Genomic DNA, 24,262 nt, shown 5'->3' with positions numbered 1-24,262 from the left:
AGTATGCTCCATGCTGTCAGTATGGAGCCTGATGAAGAACTGTGAGATCATGACCTGAGCCAAATCTAGAGTTGGATGCTTAACCGACTGATACTTACAAGAGCCCCAATTAGCCAAGTATTTCTTCTTCTTTAGTATTTGAGTATTTCTACTTCTGTGCCTAAAAATTAAGAATATTGAAAAGTATCTTCCTTTATAAACTAAAATACCAGCACTCATGATTGAGAATAGCACAGCTCTTGTTGGTTGCCTGTGTTTGATATTGTAGCTACTGACTTTACTGTTTGTTTCCATCCCCTCAAATCACATATGGACACTGTGACTTTTCCATCTTCTCTAGTCAGTACATTGTCAAGGATTTCAGTTACTGTATGGCAGAGTGAAAAAAACAGGGCTCTGAGTTAGCTGTCCTGATTTTGAGTTTGAGTCCCATTTATTTTATGCTATCAGGCAAATTACTTAATTCTTCCAAGTCTCAGTTTTTACATCTATAAAACTGGGATAACAAGAACAACCCTTCCAGAATTCATGGTTAAACTATGTAATATAAGCTTCTAATGAACTATAAAGTACACTATAAGCATATCAACTATTACTAAGCGTAAGATCTTTGCCTCTTTCTTCAATAAGACATGCATGATATCAACTATGGCAAAATATAAACACCCTCATATCTTGTAGCTGCTCTTAGTTACACAACTATTCCATGAGGACCAACTAAATTAAGATGTCCAATGCTCAACAAATCTGTGGATAATGTCTGTCTTGATACGTAATATTCTTAGCCTAGTAATTTCTCTACTGGTCAGTCACTAAGAGGCCTGAAGCCTGATCAAAATAGAAAGCACTTGGGGTGGGACTTTTGTATCACAAACTCAATCTATTTTGGTTTGATAATAAAACAGATTTTCCAGTTGAAAATGTGGTCACTCTTATATTAAACTCAACTTAATCTCTGATTTTTAACAATCTCAAAGTCCATCTTCAAAGCCTGGTACTAACTTCTTACCTATAGGAAGAAGTCAGTATCTATGTTGAATGAAAAGCCAAATGAATCTGAAGAACTAAAATAAAATGCCATTAGTAGAAACTCCACCAAATCTGAATTCATGATGATTTTCAGTTGTCAGAGTTGCTGCTTGCCACTTTCATCCAGGATGTCTGAGTGCTAAATCCCATAGGTCTTTCTCTGCTCTTATCTCACTCAACTCCCATTAACATTTAAAGTAGTTAAGTCCTTCTTCCTTCACAAAACCCTCTCAACCACACACAGTGCTATGGGACTTTCCTTACTGGCATCACCTTCTCAGTGCCCTTTGCCAGCTTTTCATTTTCTACCCAAGCTCTACTGTGAGTCACTCCAAGCCTGCCCTCTGGTCCTGCACACTCTATATCAGGATCTCATGTGCTTACCTGGGTGTAAAGGCTGCTTCTATGCTAACGTTCCCAATTCACATGTTCATTTCACATCCTCTGTGGGTTATACAGACTTCCTATATCTAATTGCCTTGAAAATTTTAGAAATACAAATTAACATCCAAAATATTAACTTTTTTGTTTAGAGTTACTAACTGGGGAGCCATTCTTGATTCTTTTCATTTTCTCAACCTCCATTTTTCACTATCAGCAAGTCCTACTGAACTAGGTCACCACCATCGTTAATTCCATGCTTAACTTCCACTTCAATCCATTTTCCACTAAGCAGCAAAAGTGATCTTAAAATGAAATTGGAGTATGTTATCTTCCTAGCTTAAAATATTTTAATGCCTTGAACACCCCTCCCTTAGATATCTGCTTGGTTTATTTCCTTGCTTCTTTTAGTTTTCTATTCAAAAATACCCTGACCACAGAGGTGTTCTTTACTTATATCAATGTAAAACATTCTACTACCACCCTTAGCACTCCCTATTCCCTTTAGACCCTGCTTATTTATTTTTCCATAGGAATTATCACGTTTTGACATATTTGCTTATTATCTATCTATCATCTCCACAAGAATGTTAATTCCATAAGGTTAGAAAATTTACCCAATACACAGAGGGAGGTCAAGAGACATTTCTTTAATCAATGAATAAATGACTACTTTCCCATACTGTTTAAAATCTAAATCCAAACTCTGTACGCATGGGTCTAAGGTCTTACATGAGCTGGCTTTTGCCTATCTCTGAAACTTAACTTATACTATTCTCCTCCTAGCTTATTCTGTTCCAGCTGAGCTGATCTCACTTCCTTTAACATCCTGTTCCCTTTACCTGAAATGCTATTATCTTCTCCCTTAGTGTAGCTAACTTGTTCTTATGCTTTGGGTCTCAGCTTAAATGTTATCTCCTTAAAGAAGTCTTCTCTGACCATTCTTTTTAAAGAAGCCCCACCTCCCCTTATCATATTTCATTTCTCATTTTATAGCAATTTTTATAACATTATTTGGTTTATCATATATATATTTAAAAATTTCTATCTAGTTGAGCTCCTCGAGAATTGGGATCAGTTGGCTAACCTAGTGCTTGGTAAGTTGTGGATATTCAATAAATATGTTACATAAATGAACACTTTACAAATTCTGGTAAGAGCTGCCTACTGACTTAAGTTAGAGGAATACTCTTATGGGTATTTTTGATGTGGGAGAGAAAAAATGCTTAACTATGTGATACTAGGTAATCTTGAAACTGAAGTTACTGATCATGAACTAATGCCATCTGATCTCTCTAGCTATACATGTTGGTGTGCCTGGTAGCAGTCCATCATTGGTAGAAATAAAAGGATCAGATGGAAGAATATCATGAAAGGTAGTTCATGAACACTCCATGTGTATGCCTCTTCCTTCTGTGCTATCCCTAACTTCAACCCACCAAAGCTCCCTGGAGTATTTCTCATGTCAAGCTGACTGAGGGGAAAAAATACATATATATACAAATGACAAAAGACTTTGCATAAGATAGCACCACCATCTGAAGTACTGTGATATGGTGTTATATAGCTCCTTTTGGGGATGACCCTAAAAACAGCTAAGTGTCAAGTATTTTTTCTGTCAATTTACTGCAAAGAAGAGATGATGTGACTTATGATCCATGCTTTGATCTGTAGCTACTGGATTAGTCTTAGTCAAAGGGTCAGAAGCATGGCAAGAGCGCTATTGGAGGACAGGTGGCAAGAAAGGCACAAGTTTTACATGGAAGAAATTTTAGAATGGTCCCAGAACAGACTGCCTATATCCCATGAAGATGTTTACCAAAAAGTTAACAGAAGCGTAGATAATGCTATTAATAGTCAAATGGGCAAAATGACCACTTCTAAGAATATCAGGTGTTTTGTGCACAGATCCCAGTGTTGTATGCAATGGGTTCATGTACTAAGTGGCGCCATGGTGGAAGAGATGAAAACTACACATGGGCTAAACATGGACTTCCATCTCCACAGGTGGACCCAGCTACTGCCACTGCTCTGTGCCATTATGCCACCAATGCAAACATCCGTAGGCCCATTATAAAGTACCCTGACCAGGGGACCAGATAGCTATCTGGCAGTAAGGAGATTATATTGAACTATGTCACAGAGGGGCACCTATTTGGGATGATGTCTAGAATGGATTCTGTTCAAGCCTACCGAGTGCTGCCAATAGCCTCAACAGTAGGATTACTGAACATTTTACACATCATCTAGTATCTCATATGATAATGTTTCTGACAAAGGAACTCACTTTATAGACAAAGATTAATACAGTGGATGCCATGGGATTCACTGGTCTTACTGCATCCCTCATCACCCAGAAAGAGATGGCTTTATAGATTAATGACCCAGAATGGCAGCTGAGAGACACTGCTTTGTCAAGGTTGGGGTGCTATCTTATAAAATGAGGTGTATGCTCTGAACTAGTAATCATTAAATACTATTTCTCTCATTGCCAGAATATATAGTTCCAGGAACCAAGCAGTCAATGTACAAATGTCTTTTGCAGTCAACAGCTAATAAACCACTTGGAGAATTTTTGTTTCCCTTCCCTATAATTCTAGCTCGGCTAGTTTGGAGGCTTAATATCCAAGGGATGTAACAATTTACTTAGAAGCTAAAATAGCCACATCTCTCATTCTATGGGGTGAACAATCAAAATGTGGTCATAGTGTAGTTTAGGTGACCAATCCTGATAAAGAAATTGGGCTGCTGCTAAGCAATAAGGAGAGGGAAAAATTTGGATGGACCCTAGAGAAATCTTCTCACATTACACGATCCACTTGAAAAATTAATCAAAAACTTTTAAAGCCTTATATAGTAAGCATATATAAAACTCCAATTTCCAGTGTTTCAGGAAGGTGGGTTTTGGTTACTCCACTGGACAAAAAAAAGCTTAATTAGCTCAGGGGCTGGTTGAAGAAGTATATAGGTGATGAATGGTAGAGAAAATAAATCACAAATGTCTGTTTGGCTCCCCAATCAAATATGTTTGGTCCTGTGTTGCAGGAATAAATGCTGTGGCCTCTACCTTTGCTATCTCATATATTTTAATTAACATATTTTACCTTATTTTAACCAATTTCATTTCTCTTTCCTCTCTACCCTCCACTTTTGAATATGGCATGTGTGGGTTGTAGGTAACTTTATAATTTAGTCCGCTGGCTAGAGAATATTGAGATGAGATTGTAAAAGAACCAGAGAGTGACTGGATATAACCAAGAAATCTAGGACAGATAGAGTCATGAGGAAATTTTCAGTTGTCTGCCTTGGGGAAAGATGAGTGGATTTTGGTTATATGAGGGAGAATTGGGTTAGCTGTTAGAAGGAAAATTTTTTATTTTTTTTTAAAGTGTAGGTATGAAGAGAATGGTGTTTGATGAGTTTGGGCAGGTAAAGGACTATAAAAGACTACTGACAGCCAGCCAGCATTTGAATATCTCCCCCCTGCATAAAGGCCAAACAAGGGAAGATATTCTCATTCCTGCTGTATGCTTGAGGCCGAAGCTCGGGTATTCCAATGTTTCTGTCTTGGACTTGAAAGTTGAGAGAATGATGTAAGCCCAACAATCATTTGAGGTTAATGGTGGAAGTGGTGGTCATCAAACTGAGAATCCAAGGGACATGGTAGCATATACCCACACACTTCTGAAATCACTGCAGAAAAATCTTCCTGATGAGAACTTTGAAAGGGCATTACTTTGGGGGTTTCCTTATGCTGCAGTATTTTACATCAATGACACACTTGAAGGAGTATTTCTGCTTCCCAATACTTTACTTTGATAATTTATTGGGTGAAGAAGATAGATGGATTTTTTTTTGTTTTTTTTGACTTTGCTGACCTAACCTACCTGGTCCTGCCACAGAACACCAATCTGAAACTGTACAATAAGCAGCAACAGGAATTGTCACTAAGCTTCTAGTCCAGGATATTATGGCAAGTAACTCTCATAAAGATTACGGTGTTAAAAAGTCCTCCTATTTTAAGGTAATTAGGAATTCAACAACTGAAACACCTATGTTATAGGTTTTTGGTATAATCAAATTGAATCTGCATATCAATCAGTTGCAAACTCTTTGAAATCTTGATTTTATTTTTTAAAAAAAATTTTTTTTTTCAACGTTTATTTATTTTTGGGACAGAGAGAGACAGAGCATGAACGGGGGAGGGGCAGAGAGAGAGGGAGACACAGAATCGGAAACAGGCTCCAGGCTCTGAGCCGTCAGCACAGAGCCCGACGCGGGGCTCGAACTCACGGACCGCGAGATCGTGACCTGGCTGAAGTCGGACGCTCAACCGACTGCGCCACCCAGGCGCCCCTGAAATCTTGATTTTAAAGGTGATGGCTTTTAGAAGAAAGACTAAAACAAAGCCTGGACGGTCCTATTATTGTAGTGTGCTTGGTGAGATACAATGCCAAAGAATGGTATAATTTCTAGCTGTCTTATTTTAGCAGTGAAAATCTACAAAATAGCAGAAACCATGCAAACAAGTTCTATGGTTTCTAATTAACCTTGGTGATAAATTTTTGTGCTGTTAAAAAAAAAAAAACAAAACAGAGAAGTAATTCTACACAATGGCTGAGCTATCCAGTTGCTTAGGTCTCACACGTTAAAATAAAAAACAAATAGTAAGTGCACTCTAGTTTGGAAGAGCACATGAGGTTCACATTTGAGGTTAGTATGAGTCACATACGTTCTAAACACACAGCCTTTTACAACACATGCACACGCACAACACACACATACACAAATACACTTTGAGCAAACGTCCCAAAATGTGTTCAATAGGTATGTACTTTGTACCTTGACTTCAAAGAAAAGTCTCCATTTGGAACACTTTAAGACCCAAGAGAAAAAAGATTGAGCCCAGACAGATGCTGCATATGAACCATCAATATTCCCTACATCTACTTTTCACCATTTGCATCCTAAGTTCAAGATACCATTTGGACACAACAAGGTGACTATTTGGACATACTAAGTGAATAACACAGGACAGGAAATCTTTTGACAAAATTATTTTTATCTTAAGTTATGTATCTTAAACATTTCATATATACACACAAGTAACATTAAGGAACTAACGTTAAGGAAGTAATGATGAAACTTGAGAGATAAAAGGGTAGCTGTTACTCTACTTAAAGGATTCATGTGATACCTTTTACATGAAGCTAATACTGGGGTCTGCTACTTATCAGTGAATAAGGTCACCTGCAGGCATTTCAAATTATTAGTTAATACATGACTATAATATATATATACAGTATCATCTACCAGGTCCACTAATCCTAGATGAGTCATGAGAAGTAGAAGGGGAACATATGCCAGCTGCTGAGACTGGACACTGGTGGGTTAGAAACACTGTTTTGATTGTTCTTCAGGCTGCATGAGATCAGAAAGGGGTGATATGGTGGGAAGAGGCAGAAAATGCAACAATTTTATTACTGATTTTATCTGTTTTTCATAATTCCAACTAGAAAAAATATTTTTTAAAAACTAGGAAAGCACAAAAAAGGAAAATCACTATATATAAATCCATGGAGAGAAACAGGAATATCTACATTTAGATGTAGTGGAAGGAAACACAAAGAACCATATTAACTGATTGTACCACATAAAATGCAAAAACTACTTGTAAAAAGCTACTAAGACAAAAAGACATCCAAGGAATCAGCGAAATTAACTAATAAAAGCAGATGAAAGATTAATATGTGTGTCTATGTATGTAGTCATAAATATATACGGAAAAAAGTGGTATCATACTAAGTTTCAGGAGTGCATGTTTTAATTTGGTAAGGCTCTCATACAAATCTTTAAGAAAATGCTGTACTGCAAAAGATAAAACCTCAAAGGAATGAAGACACAAAAAAGAAAGAGACAACCAATAGCAAACAAATCAGAGAAAAAAAAGTCAATCAGACAAAAATCAAGGTGTACATTAAAATAATAATGAATGTTTTATCTATAATATATCAACAAATTACAACATATGAGGATGTAGTAAAACTGTTACTCTCATACACTACTGACAATACACATACCAATGGTGGGGACATTAACTGGGATGTGCATTTTGGAAAATAATTAGCAGTGTATATGAAAAGCTACAAAAATATACACATTATTTGACCCATTGCATTTTAAGTTAGAACTCTACACTGAGGAAACAAGTCTAAATAAAAACCAACCTATAATAATAAAGGTGCATGATTATCTAATGATAGAGGAAAAATACAATGGAATGGCCACATAATAGAATTGTATAGACATAAAAAATTTTAATTGCTTCAAATTTCACTACTTGGCTACAGGATAACAACAGGTTTTTAATTTTTATACATTTAGTGTTTTCTAAATTTTTGAAAATGGTCATATTACACATTTTATAGGAAGTTAATTTTGCAAAATTGATTATAAGTTGCATGAGGGCAGTGAACACTCCAATAGAAAGACAAATATGCATATTATAATATACATAGCTGATGATGTTGAAGGGAAAACGTATGGAAGTAAATATGGAATAAAAATACTTAGCAGGAAAATATTGGAAGAAAATACATAAAAATATTAAAGGTGTTAAGGTGGCAGTATTATGCATTTCCTATATTTTTCCCCAAATTTCTGTAATGTTATACTAAACTTTTAGTATAGAGTAAAACTACACATCATTAAATATGTAATTTTCATTAATTATAATACAAACTAATTTGACATGTATAAGAAGTAGAAATAAAATATATTGCTTACCTCTCTTTCATCCATATTCAACCACTGCTTTGGATCTTCTTCAGTAGCCAGAAAAGCTATCAATTCCAAAGCAGTAAGACGAGTTTGACGTCTTGATGAGACAAATATCAAAACAGGTTTGGCTGGAGAATGGCTTCTAATTGCTATTGAAAAGTTGTGGAAAATGTGGACAATAAGAGTAAGCAAGCTACTTACAACCAAATATGAATGTCATTAGGATATGAAATGAATGATACATGAAAGCTAGTATCATTGATTTAAATAAATTCTTAATTTAGTCATGAAATTCAGCATTATCTGTGGTACTACTTGGATCTGACAACATATTGGAGAAATGACAGGAAAGGAAAGGTAGCTGAACCTACCTACGAGAGCATATTGCCTGGACAGGGGAAGCTGAACTGTGTCAGCTCCCAGTTCTACTCTGAGTTGCTGAGGAAGGTAACACAAAAGCTGAGACTCTTCAGTAAAAGCTGTATATGACTACTAAATCTAAGGTTGAGTTTTCTGAGTTGTGTTTCTGCTCACCTAAGCAACGATATTATAGAGTTAACTGGTCCTAGGGTTGGGGGAGAGAGTTAGGTCCTACCTAGTGATGAAAACTCTCTAAGAAAAGCTCCAAAATTTCCTTTAATTTTTGTCATTACTAGTGAATGGAATAACTAAGAGAGAGTTTGTGGGGCACCTGGGTGGCTTAGTGGGTTAAGCATCCGACTTCAGCTCAGGTCATGATCTCACTGCTCGTGAGTTCCAGCCCCACATCTTGCTCTGTGCTGACAGCTCAGAGCCTGGAGCCTGCTTCAGATTCTGTCTCTGTCTCTCTGCCCCTCCTCCACTCATGCGCTCGCTCTCTCTCTCTCCCTCAAATATAAATAAAAGCATTAAAATATTAAAAAAAAGATTTTATATCAATAAACTAGTCAGAGATATGTCGAATGAAGGTTTTACTTTTCTCTAAAATGTGTAAGGTTTCAAATGGAAAGATAAGAGAATGTAGAAAGAGAGCTGACATGATATTCTGAATCTCTGTCTGAGTGACAGAGATTCACATGGAAGGTAGACACACAGAAGATGCAATGAATAGTTTGAAACATGAGTAATTTGACTGAAAGAAAAAAAATTACCTAAAGAGTCACATAAATCATCTGACCTAACTGGAAACAGGGCTTCTTTACATTGACTCCGAAATATTGATAAGATGGCACATATGAAATTAACACTTATGCGTACAAAGATCTCTTAACACAGAGATATTTAACAGTTTTACATAAAAAAATTCAACCTTCTGTAATTTCTTGTTTGAAATGTGAGCTGCAGAATTTCTTTCTATAGGCTTGTTTCTTAACAAGGATTATAATGAAAATGTTGACATGAACTTCACTATATTTATACTCGAAGAGTAAGAAAATAAAGCTATAAAATCCTATTTCTAAACTCAAAGAAATACAGTGATACACTACAGGTATAATAAACAGTTTATAAGGACAGCTTCTGTACTGATATCATATCTAGAGAAGTGTAAGTATTTCAGTTATTTACTATTGATTTATATAACACAAATGCTTCCTTTCAACCATTGGTATGCAATTGGCCATTCCTTACATAAACACAAGCAATCACAACAATACATACCGTGAAAAATAAACTATCTTATTTCTCGCTCACAGTTTATCAGAATATTACAGAATATAAATGGTAGTGCTTTGATAAATCGTATTAGAAATACAATGTTTAAAATACACATATCAGTACAATATTGGTATCATTTGTACACATAATCATGAATGAATCTGTCTCTTTTTTTAAACCTCAACATTTAATGGATTTTTGCTGCTGCAAGAACAGGTGTGGCTGAACAGCTCACGGCAGATTTATTGTTCATTAGTGATTTTGTACAATGCTTCTGTGGAGGTGTAAATAATCTGAACTGCCAAGATTGGTCTCTAGTTCACAATCAATACTTTGCTTCTGTCATCAGGCTAATTACAGCAGCGAAAAAGTCACCTCACAACTGTCACCTCACAATCAACAGCAGTTCACACTAGAGAATTTATTTTGGAGGTTATTTTTAATTGATATAATAAATATTCCTTATGCAGCCTAAACAAAACATGTTTCAATAAAATAGGAGTGTTATTCTTAAATCTTTCCTGCTTGCCTAATTTGTTAGAAAAGGAAAACCAAAAAATGAAGCAGAACGTTGTAAAAAAAAAAAAAAAGTATTGAAATTTGTAAGTTTTAGGATTTCTGGTAAAAATTAAGATTATGTGATTTTTTTTTTACACTTATAGTTCCTATTTATCATTTGTTCAAGCTACTACCATAAGAAAATAACTTAATAGATTAAGAATGATTTACTTTTTAAGAATACATTTTTCTACTACCAACACAGTATCATCTACAAAATCTCTCCAATTTTCAATAGTTAATTCAACACACATTTTCCTTCCTTAACAGCTGAGGTAAATTGTTTTACGCATTTGTGGAAGTCGGAACAGTACCGCCATTTCAAAGAAACCCAAATTATCTCGAATGCATTTAATGCTACCATACAAATTACTTCAAGGATCTGAAGCTTACCTTGAAATGTAGGCTTATTCATACTAGCCATACGAGGACAGTAATGTTGACCTGGGAAGCCTTGAATGTGAACTTCCAGTGGAACTGGACGTACTGATGGTCGGAAATTGAACAAGCCCATCTAGAGTAAAAACGAGAAAGAAATCATTTTCTGTTCTCCTATTTAAGTGTATGTAACAGTGTCTCATTAATATGGCCACCTAAGTAAGCCACACTATTAAATGCCTATTTATCAATCTTCCATATACCTGATGAATGTTGAGCCAATCAGCAAGGTCTCTGGCATTAGCTAATGCAGTAGATAGTCCAACTATTCTAACAGGCTTTTCTGTGTGTGATGAGATGAAATTTGTTCGAGATACAATGACTTCTAGAACAGGGCCTCTTTCCTCCCCTAGGAAATAGGAATAATACATGTTAATCATTTAACAAGTCCGACGCTGGCTGCTGCAAGTATGAGAGTCAAAATGTGTAAACAGGCATCAGATACAGTGGTACCTACCAAGCAGATGGATCTCATCTATGATGAGAATAGTGACTTGCTTCACATAGTTCCTATTTTGCCAGCTTCTACTGACTCCATCCCACTTCTCTGGTGTAGTGACGATAAGGTCAGCCTTAGCAATGGATTTCATATCAGGAGTCACATCCCCGGTTAGTTCAATAACTCTGGAAAGGAAGAAAATAATCTTTTTCTCAGAAAACACATGTCCTTGGAAAGGTAAAAAATTATCCTTCAGAATAAAATTTTATAATGCTTAATACTACTTTATCTCCCCTTGGTTTCTGAAATTTTCTGAGTCCAAAATATGTTTCTTAAGAATTGTAACAGAACATATCAATTGAAATCACTGATAATCTAACTTTCATGCAGATATGCAAAGGTGTCAAACTTTGCTATGATTATGTTTACAAAGTCTCTGCTCTATGTGTTTTTATAGAGCTGAACTCATACTTCCTTCTCCATATGTTGGAATAAACACCTTTCTAATGAGGGAAAGTGTTAATTTATTAAGACATAAAGAGGCATTCACTAAGAACATAATTACGTGTAAGCTTCATTTCTTTTTTTAGACTAAAAATTTCTATAGATACTATAGGTAAATCCAAACATACTAGGACATAAACAAGATATGCTGGGGCAAATATGTGCTACCTCATTCTAAGAAGACCTCAGTTTTACAGTGAGAAAGAGGGAAATCTGAAGGCCAACTCTAAATTTTAGGTAATCACTAAATAATTTTTATATCTAACTTAATTCTAAAAAAACAAAAAAGGGTAAGACTAGTTCCCCCAAGTACAGTGTTCCCAAAGCTTTTGCTTATTTTTATTCATTTTTTATTTTTGTATTTTATTATTTTGAATATGTAATATATTCACGTGGTTCAAAGAATGTGTGGTGAGCAGTCTCTGTAGTATGTCTATCTTCCAATCACCTGGTCCTTATTCTAAAGCAACAACATATATTCTTTACCATTTTTTAAAAAAGTAAAAGATAGGATACTTTACTTAAAAACATTTTCTATAATATCTCTGGAGATCACTCCTTCAGTATATAAAAAGTTCATTCTTAATAGAATGATACAATATTTTGCATTGTGTAAATGTACTATAATTTATTTAGTCATGTTCTATTGGACACTCAGGTTACCTGCAACCTTGCTAGTAAAAACAATACCACAATGAATAAACTTGTGCAATACTAAAATATTCTTTAAAAAGTCATGTTCTTTAATGAATTTCTATTTTTTGGTAAGATTATTTATAAGCAAAATGCCCTCAGTGTGATTTCTGGGACTTACTGCGAATGATATGAAAGGAAAATAAAGAGATACAACTTATTTTTCTTTAGTTTTAGAATTTAAAAATTTTGAGAGAATTATTTTGTTAAGTATTCATATTAAATAATTAAAGGACTTTCATTTTTCAATACTAAAACAATGGGAATAGTGATAACATTTTAATAGTAATTACAATACCCTTAAATAAAAGACTATGAAAATCACTGTAAAAGCATTCAACACTTTTGTGAAAATCTTTTATTTATTTATCCTTTTAGGTTACTTAAAACACATCTTCTGATAAAGCAAGAACTTACTTTTTACCAAGTTTTTCTTCTATTCTAACTTTCCAATCATCCATTCTTTCACGTACAAGAGCTTTTAAGGGTGCAATATACACTGCCTGAAAGCAGAGGGGAGGGTAAAAAGATCTCATGAAAATAGTAACATCATTTTCAAATAAAGGTAAACCCCGTAAAATTCATCCACATACGACAGTGTGGTTTAAAAATGTATCTTATATTACTGAAAATTTAAAATTAATGGGGAAAGTTACTAACTTGCTCAAATTACCCTCATCCAAAGTAAGACAGAAATATAAGACATCATAAAATACTGACATAGAAAATATTAAATATTTTTTAAAAGTCACTGAAGGTGTTTTAAGTATTTTATATTCTGATGAAAATAAGTTTTTCCTGTTATTATGATCAAGATTCTAACTCCTCCATGAAAAAAGTTACTACTTTTGAAATTCTAAAAAATAATCTGGTTGTTTAAATTTTAATGGAGATTTTATGGAAAATGCTAGTCATATATTCTACCTTTTCTTAATAACAACAATTGGTCTTTAATAATCCAAATCTATATACAGAATGTTCAGTGAAAAAAAAAATATTTCCTTATAAAATGTTTCAAATTTATAGGAGAGCTCTACTATTGTATTAACAGGTCTCATAATGGATCAAAAACCACAAAATAGACTGAGAAGTAGGAAAACTTCAAGCTAAGCAGAGAAGAAAAGTCGCTAATTGAAAATCACTGAAAAAGGAAGTTAAAACATTTCTAAAATAATAAATGATGAAAACACCACATAATTCCAATCACAATGTATGAATTAGCTTTCCTGAAAAATATGTACCTCTAAACTATGAGTATGTACTTCACATTTCAGGAAAGCATAAATTTAAGACTTATTTGACTTGCCACATTACTTTACATTAATAATATGGCATTTGCAGAAATGTGGAATAAAACTGCCTCTGTATTTCCTGTGTATAATTAAACTGTATTTGTTTAAAGATTAGGATTTCTTTTTTAAAAAAAAATTTTTTTTTTACATTTATTTATTTTTGAGAAAGAGTGAGACAAAGTGTGAGTGGGGGAGGGGTAGAGAGAGAAGGAGACACAGAATCAGAAGCAGGCTTCAGGCTCTGAGCAAGCGGTCAGCACAGAGCCTGATGCAGGGCTTGAACCCAAAAACTGTGAGATCATGACCTGAGCCGAAGTCGGACGCTCAACCGACTGATCCACCCTTGTGCCCAGATTAGGATTTCTTTTATAGCAAAAGGATGTGAGTAAAAGTCATTATTTATCTTATAAATATGGCTATGAATCAGGTATCTTATAATGAGAAAAAGACATGTGGAAATTGACATGTACATTAGAAATCTAACTAGAGAACTCCAAAGTTTAAGATAAGTTTTCTTCTGGCCAGTTATCTAATACTGATCTGGTCCCCTGCACCCCCACCTCCTGCTCAGAAAATTCACTGAGAGAGTGCTTGTGTCCTGATGTGTATTTAGAACTGGCTAGTTTACAGATTATGAACTGCGTTTTCTAATTTAATGTAAGCATGTGATTCTTTCAAACAGACCTTTGAAGTAGGGTACTTGTTGAAGACTCTGAAAATGGCTAATTCAGCAGCAACGGTCTTTCCTGATCCAGTGGGTGCTCCAAGGAGGACATTACAGTCTGTGTGGTACAGGGTATGAAATATTTGTGTCTGCACAGGGTTAAAGTGGCTAAAGTTGTATAGTGCTTCATATGCTTCACATCCCAAAGCTGTGATTGGTAAAGGCTGAAGATCCAGTAATTCTGAAAAGATGAAACACGTACTGCCATTAAAAAAACTGGAAAAAATGCACAATACTGAATATTGTTTCTTAGGAATAAATTATAATAATCTTTAATTCCTTACAGGGGGAAAAAAAAGACTTAACAAAAATTTTTATATACTGTTACATATCTTTTTTTCCCTGTTACTACATCTATAATATTGACGAACTGGACACTTTTCTGGGGGAGTCCCCATATACCGAATATAATGTCATACCTATATCTATCTATCTATCTATCTATCTATCCATCCATCCATCCATCTACCTACCTACCTACCTACCTATATTGCTCGTCCCAGTCAGGAAAGTAATTTGAATAACAGGTGAACGAAAATATGCATGGTATAGAAGAAAACTAAATCTACCCCTATCTGTAGAAAAAGGAAAACCACTTGCAAACTTCAGTGCTAGAATGGTTACCAATAAGAAATTTCCTTTGATCTGTTAGAAAATGGACCAAACCAGAATGGCTGAGTGAGCTATTGCTCTAGCCAATGTAAACTAAACTAAAAATAATTAAAGGAAGAAACTCAGGGGGGAGTTTCAAATCAGAGAATGACTGAGTACAAAAGAACTGCACTGAGAAAACACATAACAGAAAGCCTGGAGAATTCTCTTCTCAAAAATTACACTTAAAAATAAAAAGCTATTTTTAAAATATTATCTTAGCTCCACAGCTCTACTCTATTACATAGGTACTTGAGAGCTAACCACATGTTTTCTATAGCAGATTATAATCTCCTAAATTTTCTGTACTACTGAAATCAAGAAGGGAAGAAGTCTTACCTTGCAATGCTAATCAAGGCATAGACATATTCTTAATAGGAAGTAAAAAATAAACATTTTGGTATATATCGACTGTCGATATATATCGTTGATATAAATTAAAATGATTGACTTCTATGAAAGTTGAAGAATTTTCTTGGCTGATTTAGGCTCAGTGAGGCACCATATGCACACATGCACCCACGCACACACCCACATGCAAGCACGCGTGTACACACACACACACACACACACACACACACACACACTCAGCCAAATAGAACCGGGAATCACTGAGGTTACATCATGCATTTATAGTATCAACTGAGATGTCACGGTGGTACATTTACTGCTTTTTAAAATGTAGTTAGAAGTCAACTAATTATATAAATAGGATGATATGTGCTTGGCCACTCAACAGAGAGGTGATAAAATGAGCATTAAAATATAATGTTCATGCACGTTAAAATCAAGTACTGAAGTCAGAGATCTACTAGTGATGATGGTAGCATGTATTTTTAAACTAAAGCACTAAACATCGTTATGTATTCTGAGATTCTAGATATCATATATAGGCATATTTGATGGAAGAAAAGCAGAAGGGTCCTCTTCAGTGAGTATATCAGTAGATACTACAATCTCATTATTTCTCTGTTAACAAACTTTTTTAGTTTTATCAACATATCCAAGTGGTTTTAAGCTGTAGTCTAAAGTATTTCCCTTTAAGATATGTTAAGATAATGAACAAGGTACCCATTTGACAAAAATGGCAAAGATGAAAGTCACATTAATGCCTTCTTTCATTTCCCAAAGGATTGTGAAAAATATGTTAGTATGAACTAATTCCTACTAACTAAGTAATGTTCTTACTAACATTTTTATTTTGAAAAAACAAAGAGTTTGTCTTCAGAGGAATTATATGAAAAAAAATTGACCTTCAATTTTCTATAAATTAAAGGCCTCCTGAAATCAATAATTATCAATTATGAATTCTCAGTAAGAAATAAACTTAATATAATAAATTAATAGCTCAATCTAAAGATTTTTTTTAAGAGCCCAACATGGGCTTGAACTCATGACCCTGAGATAAAGACCTGAGCTGAGATGAAGAGTCAGAGGCTTAACTGACTGAGCCACCCTAGTGCCCCTAAAGATATTTTTGAAATAGAATATAGGCCACTAGAAAGTATCAATATAAACATTCATGAAATTTTGCTTCTTTAATAAGTCACAATATAAACATACTTGCTCATGTTGCAAAAATCTAAAATGGATTTTTGTTAGTTGACAATGAAAAACTGTTACATGATATTGCAGATTAGTATATACCCTTTTATCATATTACTGTGGAGGAACAGAACTAATAAAGATGGTACTTGTTTGTTGGATGCAAAGTGACTTGAGGTATAGTGAATCTATTCTGTAGTGATAGTATTATCTAATTCCTTAATATTAGCATTTGTTTTTTTTTTTTGGTGTAGAAGCACACTGTATGGAGGGAAAAGAACCTATAATTCACTTTAATTAATTCATTTAACATACTAGAAATAAGTTTAATAAACAGTAATAAACTCAAAGAAAAAGTATACCTCAAAAGTTTCACAGAGAGAACAGATTAACACTTGCAATGGAAAAGGAAGAAAATATGGAGAAATTGTAATGATTATATGTAAAAATAGGGATAAAGGCAAAATAATACAGAAATAGTGAGTCTCATGCTTATTAGAACTAGGAGATTGAACTAGACTTACTTTAATGTTTTTGGAACTAAAACAAAATTAAGGCCCACCATGAAACTACCAAATGCATATATAGCAATCTATTTTAGAAAGTCTCTTTTCAAACTATATTGACAAATAAGTTGGATTCTGATTCAGATTCAGACAACTTTTAAGTATAGACAATTGTAACTTTAATTAACACAACACTTCTGCAAAATCAATGATTCAAGTTACTATTCAATGTTACCTGTATGAGGAGGATGTCTCTCTGGTAGAATCAGATGTTGAAAGTTGATAATGCATACAGCCTCAGCTCCTAACCATCTATCAGACACTGCTCGGATGTAGTATTGGGAAGGCAAAGGCTCAAAAATAGGGATTGTAAACACCAGTAGTTGAGCTTCTTTACTAATAACCTAATGTGAAATAAAGTCTCAAATGAACATGAATATGCTAATGATAAAGGCCTTCTTAGTCTATGGTTAAGACAATGATATCTACAGCAAGAGGTACTAAAGATAAAGAAAATATCTTAGATTTCTAAATAGTCGAGATTTTCAGGCACTTTAGAAATGTGTAGGTGGTTTCCTTCTGAGGATACCTGATATTATTGAAAGTAAAATTTATACTCAATTTATATTATTTATATATGCATATCATCACGTATTAACAAGTTACCAGTTTGACTTATTATCAGAATTTCCCAAACTTCATGCATTAAATTACTCAACTTCATAATTTTTACCAAATTATTTACTTAATATTTTTCTTTAAATTATATTACTACATTAAGTGAAATAAGAGGAACTAGCATAAATAGAAGGTAATCATGAACACAAAACATTGCTGTGAAATTCTACTGCTGTCTACCCAAGGTTCCCAGCCTGAAGCTTGCTTTCTCTTCAATAAAAAGAGAAATCATGGATGAAGTATCACAGTTAAAGATATGCCAGCATCAAATTGAGTCTTTCTGCAGTTATTTATGTAAAATTTTTTAAAAATGCCCTTTTTATAGACACTTCTCTAAAGAAGACATCCGGATGGCCAACAGGCACATGAAAAGATGCTCAACATCGCTCCTCATCAGGGAAATACAAATCAAAACCACACTCAGATATCACCTCACGCCAGTCAGAGTGGCCAAAATGAACAAATCAGGAGACTATAGATGCTGGAGAGGATGTGGAGAAACGGGAACCCTCTTGCACTGTTGGTGGCAATGCAAATTGGTGCAGCTGCTCTGGAAAGCAGTGTGGAGGTTCCTCAGAAAATTAAAAATAGACCTACCCTATGACCCAGCAATAGCACTGCTAGGAATTTACCCAAGGGATACAGGAGTACTGATGCATAGGGGCACTTGTACCCCAATGTTTATAGCAGCACTCTCAACAATAGCCAAATTATGGAAAGAGCCTAAATGTCCATCAACTGATGAATGGATAAAGAAATTGTGGTTTATATACACAATGGAGTACTACGTGGCAATGAGAAAGAATGAAATATGGCCCTTTGTAGCAACATGGATGGAACTGGAGAGTGTTATGCTAAGTGAAATAAGCCATCCAGAGAAAGACAGATACCATATGGTTTCACTCTTATGTGGATCCTGAGAAACTTAACAGAAACCCATGGGGGAGGGGAAGGAAAAAAAAAAGAGGTTAGAGTGGGAGAGAGCCAAAGCATAAGAGACTCTTAAAAACTGAGAACAAACTGCGGGTTGATGGGGGGTGGGAGGGAGGGGTGGGTGGGTGATGGGTATTGAGGAGGGCACCTTCTGGGATGAGTATTGGGTGTTGTATGGAAACCAATTTGACAATAAACTTCATATACTGAAAAAAAAATAAAATAAAATGCCCTTTTTACTCTGTGAGCCAATACTCTTTAGTATTTTGTTTTTGTAACACCTAAAGTTATTATTTTTATTTAATAAATAACCTAAAGTTAGTAATTTTTATTTATTTAATTTTATTTATCTATTACATTACTTATCCCATCCATTTGACATATTCCGCTCCTCTGGAAGTCATGCCTTAAACCATGATAAAAATTACAATTCAATTTCTCAAACTAAGATCACATTGAATATATGAATACAATAACATGCAATTCCTGTTTTCTTTAAAACCAATTAGAAACATAAAAAATAATAAATAAAGCTTTAATGGCATTATGAAATGGTAGAGAAATAGGTAAAAACAGAAATTATTTAGTTCATATTTTCTTCTTTCTGTAATAGCAACATAATAATAGAGCAACACACCCATGTTTACCTGTTTTTTTAGAACTATAAAATACTCTGAATGATAAATATGGTCATTTGTAGGATCTTCTACCCAAATCCACCAAGGTTCTCCTACTGTCCCATGGACCTAGAAAAAAAATAAGATTCTAATACTATGTATATTTTAACTCAAGTAAGGGATATTGTTGTCTGCACACCCATTCTTCTCTAACAGCTTTATTGATATATAATTTACATAACAAAGTATACTCATTTAAAGTATATAGTTCAATGGTTTTAATATATTCACAAAGTTGTACAAACTCTTCCATAATCTAATTTTAGAACTACCCCCAAAAAGGTACCTTAAACCCATTTGCAGTCACTACGTATCTTCCCCTATTGGTCTGCAACCTTGACAACCCCAATCTGCTTTCTCTCTATAAAGATTTGCCTATATTGGACATTTCATATAAATAGAATCATATGTGGGCATCTGTGATTCACTTCTTTCATTTACCATGTTTTCAAGGTTCATTCATGTTGTATCATGCATCAGTCTTCATTCTTTTTAACTGACAAATAATATTCCATTGGATAGCTAGATATACTATATTTCGTGTATTCATTCCTCTCCCTCTTTTTTTTTTTTTTTTTCCCTAACAAAGCTCAATCTTGTTCAGTGTTCATCTTTCTCTAATGTGACTCAGGAGAAGGTGACCACATCTCTCAGGATGATTTTGGTTAGTACAAGCCAATCAGCTTACAGCATCCTCCTTACAACAAACAGCTTGTGGTAAGGGATAGGCACATGCCCAATACCAGCCCAGTTAGACTGAAGAAAAAGTCTTCTAGTCCATGCTCTGGGTTAATGAAGTAGGGGTGTGTTTACCTTTCTCTGTTAAGTGTGAACAAGGAAGCATGAAAATATTTGGAAAGTAGCCAAGAGTGTAAGGACAGCAATATGATGGGCCCTAAATTATAGCATTAAATAAAAGACTCAATCACCTTTGCAGCCTATTCTACCTTTGGAACTTTTATTGTGGAAGACAATATATTTTCCTGCATAAGTCAGTTTGAGACAAGTTAGGTTTTCTATTCTTATAGTCAACAGCCTTCTAACTGATAGAGTTTACAATAAAAGCAATTAAGTACACTATCATACTAATGAATTAAACCAAACTGTAAAAGATTTTCTATGGATACTGACAGAAGTAAACAGTGTGAAAAAAATAAAGCTTTTATGCATTTTAAAAATACTCTATTAAATACAAAATGAAATATGAGTATATGGCTAATTTATATTTTACGTGAAACTTTGTTTATACAAATATTAAATACAATTTTATATCATATAGCTCTCACAGAAATTCTATGAAAAACTAATTATTATTATTATTACTTATGTTTACAGATGAGGAAACTGAAGAAATTACTGGTTAGGACAGTTTACGACCAGTGGTAGATTTGCATTAGGACTACGGTTGGGTAATTTTTGAGCACACTGACAAAATTAATTCATATTAAAGATGTACAAATAATGTCAGGTAATGTAGAAGATATTTACTGAAACTGAATTAGAACCTTACAATAACCATGTAAAGTAGGAATTGCCACTACAATTACTGATTTCTTTGCCTTCCTCCACTGGCTTCTTGAAAGAAAGGATTGAGACTTACTTTCTTTTGTATCTACAATCTCTACTGTACTCTTTGTACAGTAACTACTGAAGACAGACCTTTAAAAATTTTGACAGAATAAGAAGAGGATCAAGAGTAGATCTTCCTAAACACACACACACACACACACACACACACACACACACACACACAAACAGTAACACCTAAGATTTAGAAAGAAGAATCGAAGGTATACAAACAGAAACAGGCATGTTATGGGTGCCAAGGAAGGGCATTCTCAAGAAGGACGAAGTATAGTGCTGAATGTTCAGAGAAGTAAAAAAGATCTGAGAAAAAGTCATTTTTTATGGCAACCAGTAAGTTTTTAGTAATCACTGAGAAAGTAGTCTCAGCAGGAGAGAAACTGGTGACCAGGAAGAAAATACAGACTACTCTTTCTACAAGTCTAATGGTAAAGAAAAGAAGAGAATGATAGTTGGAGAAATATCAGGATTAAAGGGCTTGTTTAGCAGGAAGAATCTTGAGTTTTTTAATAGACTAAAATGACAGAGTAAGTAGGACTGGCAAAAATGAAGATACCAGAGAGAAAATTAAAGAAGACAGAGTTAATAGGCAAAGTCACTATGAAAGTGAATCACTAAACTGTTGTTCAATGCTAAATATTTAGGTCACCTAAGAGTTCTGGAAAGGTCTCATTGGTTGACATATTAATGTATTATACCATGTTTTTCTTAAGGATGATAGTAAATATTACTATACTGTTTAAAATAAATCTTCAATGTATCTTCTTTTTAGAGATTTTCTACATGCCTTAAGGACATATGTAAGGAGGTATAATTGAACCTACAGTATAGACATTTTGTTTATCATGGATGTAGATAATTTTCCACTTTTACCTGATCATTCCAAGTAAAATCAGGACAGATGCTGAGTGTCACTCGGAGGACAGTCCGTGTGATGGGCTGAATGGATGCTTCCATTGTAACAGAAGGAATCTGATGAACACATTGTTTGACCTTGAGCCCAATATTCACATGATGCAGCATGTGACCTGTAAGGAAAACATCACATAGAAGAAATGTGTTCAGACAGAAAAAAAGCAATATAATCTGACTTGTAAATGGGATTTCAGAGAAGGTGGTTTTATTGCTTGTTTTATGATTTGCTATGTAGAATAGCTGACATTCTTGACCTGGCATGTTTGAATATTTTGTAATAGTTAACTTGAATTAGCAATTCATAGCTCTGAAAACCAGTATCAAGGTTTCTTCAGCTATTAATAGGGTTCTTAAAATTACTGAAACTTGACAGTGTTTAAACTACTATAAACAATTCCACTTCTCCTAGTTAGCTCATGACATAGTATAAAAATATTCAGTATTTTGTGAAAACAGCCATTAATTTACACAAAGTCTATTTCTCAACATTATAACCATGATAGGAAATGTTTTGGTAATAAAACACAAATCACCCATCCAAACTCATTTCCAGAAAAATGCTAAAATATAAAATATGGTCACATAGCACACAATTAACAAGTTATACATATTTTCATGAATGATTAGATTCTGAAATAGTTATGTCTGGGAATGCCAGGGTCGGGGGGGGGGGGGGCGGTCACAAACAGATGTGACTAACTATAGACATTTTCCTACTTCAGTTCAAGCAATTAAGTGGAAACAGATTATATTTAATAGTATCAACATTTCTTGTCTATCTAGGTCCTTCATAATATAATTTCTTAAAGCAAGATTATGAACAGATCAAAATGTTCTATGTTCACCAGAATCTGAACTAAAGTGATTTTCCTTATTTTGATACAACATTTACATGTTACTCCAGTGTGAGTGCTCTCAACTTCCTTCGTTAATATTCTCAAGTTCTCTCTATTTCATTGATACTTCCCTTCTACCATTCTATCTTGAAAGTGTTCTCACTATACAAGTGAAATAACTACCTCAACCTCTCTTTACATCTTTGGACCTTATCCCTCCCCCCTTATTCCTCCTCAGCCTGACTCCCTTCATGTGCAATGTCTATTCTGTTCTGAATGTGAAATATTAACTAGTCAATACATTATACATTTGTCCAATAAAATGTTCAGGTACATGAAAATGTATGGAGAAATAATTTTTCAACATCATATAAACACAGAAGAACAAATGTTATTTACATATTGATACCAACGTGATTTAAAATGGTAAAAATTTGTCTTGAGTAATGTGAAAATGCACAATAGTTCTCTTTTATATCTAATAAACTTTTATTTGTACAGAATAATACATTAAAACACTTTTGCTTCCTTCTTACCTATTTCATCTTTCCTCATGTCTTTCAGCTTATCCACAGTAAGGTTTTTTTCTTCTAATCTTGTTAGAATGTGTGGTGGTAACACTGAAAACTGTCTCAAAGGGCTAGCCCAACCCCAAAGCCTCTTGTCAATGACTTTACTAAGATTCAGGAGCCTGTAGGTCATGGCAGGCCAACGTTTCCTCAGAGCAATTTCAAAAAGAGCACGAACAATTCTAGCTGCATTCTGAAGAATAAAAAGAGGGTCAGTAGTTAGGTACAGTGTACTTGTAAATTTGTCAAATTTGTCATTCACACCCAGTTTTAAAAGAAGTATGCCAAGTTGCACCCTTTAATTGTAGGCAACATCTATTCTCATATAACCCTATTTATCTTGATTATTTCTACATAAGAATAATTACATCCTTCATATGTGGACGTTATCTTGTTTAATTCTCAGATGGCAGCCTCATTTCCAAGTTTTCAGGAAGCTCCACCTTACACCCCCTAACCAGGAATGAAGGAGATAAAATGTATATAAAGTACTTAGTATGCTGTTGAGGCCATTTAGAATATAAGAGACAGTCAAGGATATTCTTGGGTATATAGTGGAATGATTATGAGTCTACTTATGAAAATAAGGAGGACTTTGGGATCCAGTCAGATGGAAAAATTAGTAAGAGAAGAGTGATAAAGGAAGTACTGATGAGTGTAGCTATCTGTATTAGTGGCTCTCTAAAAACCAAGCAACATATTAACAGCATTATGTATCTAATTTAATCTGTCTATTATCTCATTTAATCTTTATAACAACTGCATTTGATTGATCTTGATATTATGATTTTACAGATGAAGATACTAGAGCTTGGTATGGTCAATAATTTGACCAAGATCACACAGACAGTTTGTGTCACAGTATCTATTCAAAGTCAGGTCTAAACAACTCCAA

General features: G+C 34.3%; 1 protein-coding gene across 1 annotated transcript in view; it reads right to left on the bottom strand.

The window, feature by feature from the left end:
- Window positions 1-24,262, bottom strand: part of ASCC3 (activating signal cointegrator 1 complex subunit 3) — a 367,207-nt gene that overhangs the window by 107,141 nt on the left and 235,804 nt on the right. Inside the window, exons 21-30 of the mRNA XM_047101482.1 lie at window positions 23,335-23,560; window positions 21,921-22,075; window positions 19,434-19,532; window positions 17,411-17,579; window positions 14,434-14,654; window positions 12,875-12,960; window positions 11,279-11,445; window positions 11,025-11,170; window positions 10,777-10,897; window positions 8,197-8,339 (exon numbers count right to left, since the gene is read on the bottom strand). Coding sequence (XP_046957438.1) covers window positions 8,197-8,339; window positions 10,777-10,897; window positions 11,025-11,170; window positions 11,279-11,445; window positions 12,875-12,960; window positions 14,434-14,654; window positions 17,411-17,579; window positions 19,434-19,532; window positions 21,921-22,075; window positions 23,335-23,560 — 1,533 coding nt within the window. The remainder of the gene's footprint in view (window positions 1-8,196; window positions 8,340-10,776; window positions 10,898-11,024; window positions 11,171-11,278; window positions 11,446-12,874; window positions 12,961-14,433; window positions 14,655-17,410; window positions 17,580-19,433; window positions 19,533-21,920; window positions 22,076-23,334; window positions 23,561-24,262) is intronic.

Source organism: Lynx rufus, unplaced genomic scaffold, assembly GCF_022079265.1.
Source record: "Lynx rufus isolate CCGP_SWC_20201006 ecotype Redwood Valley unplaced genomic scaffold, mLynRuf1.p SCAF_6, whole genome shotgun sequence".
Taxonomy (NCBI): domain Eukaryota; kingdom Metazoa; phylum Chordata; class Mammalia; order Carnivora; family Felidae; genus Lynx; species Lynx rufus.
The sequence above is the reverse complement of the archived record's forward strand: the minus strand, read 5'-3'. Positions and strand labels throughout refer to the sequence as shown.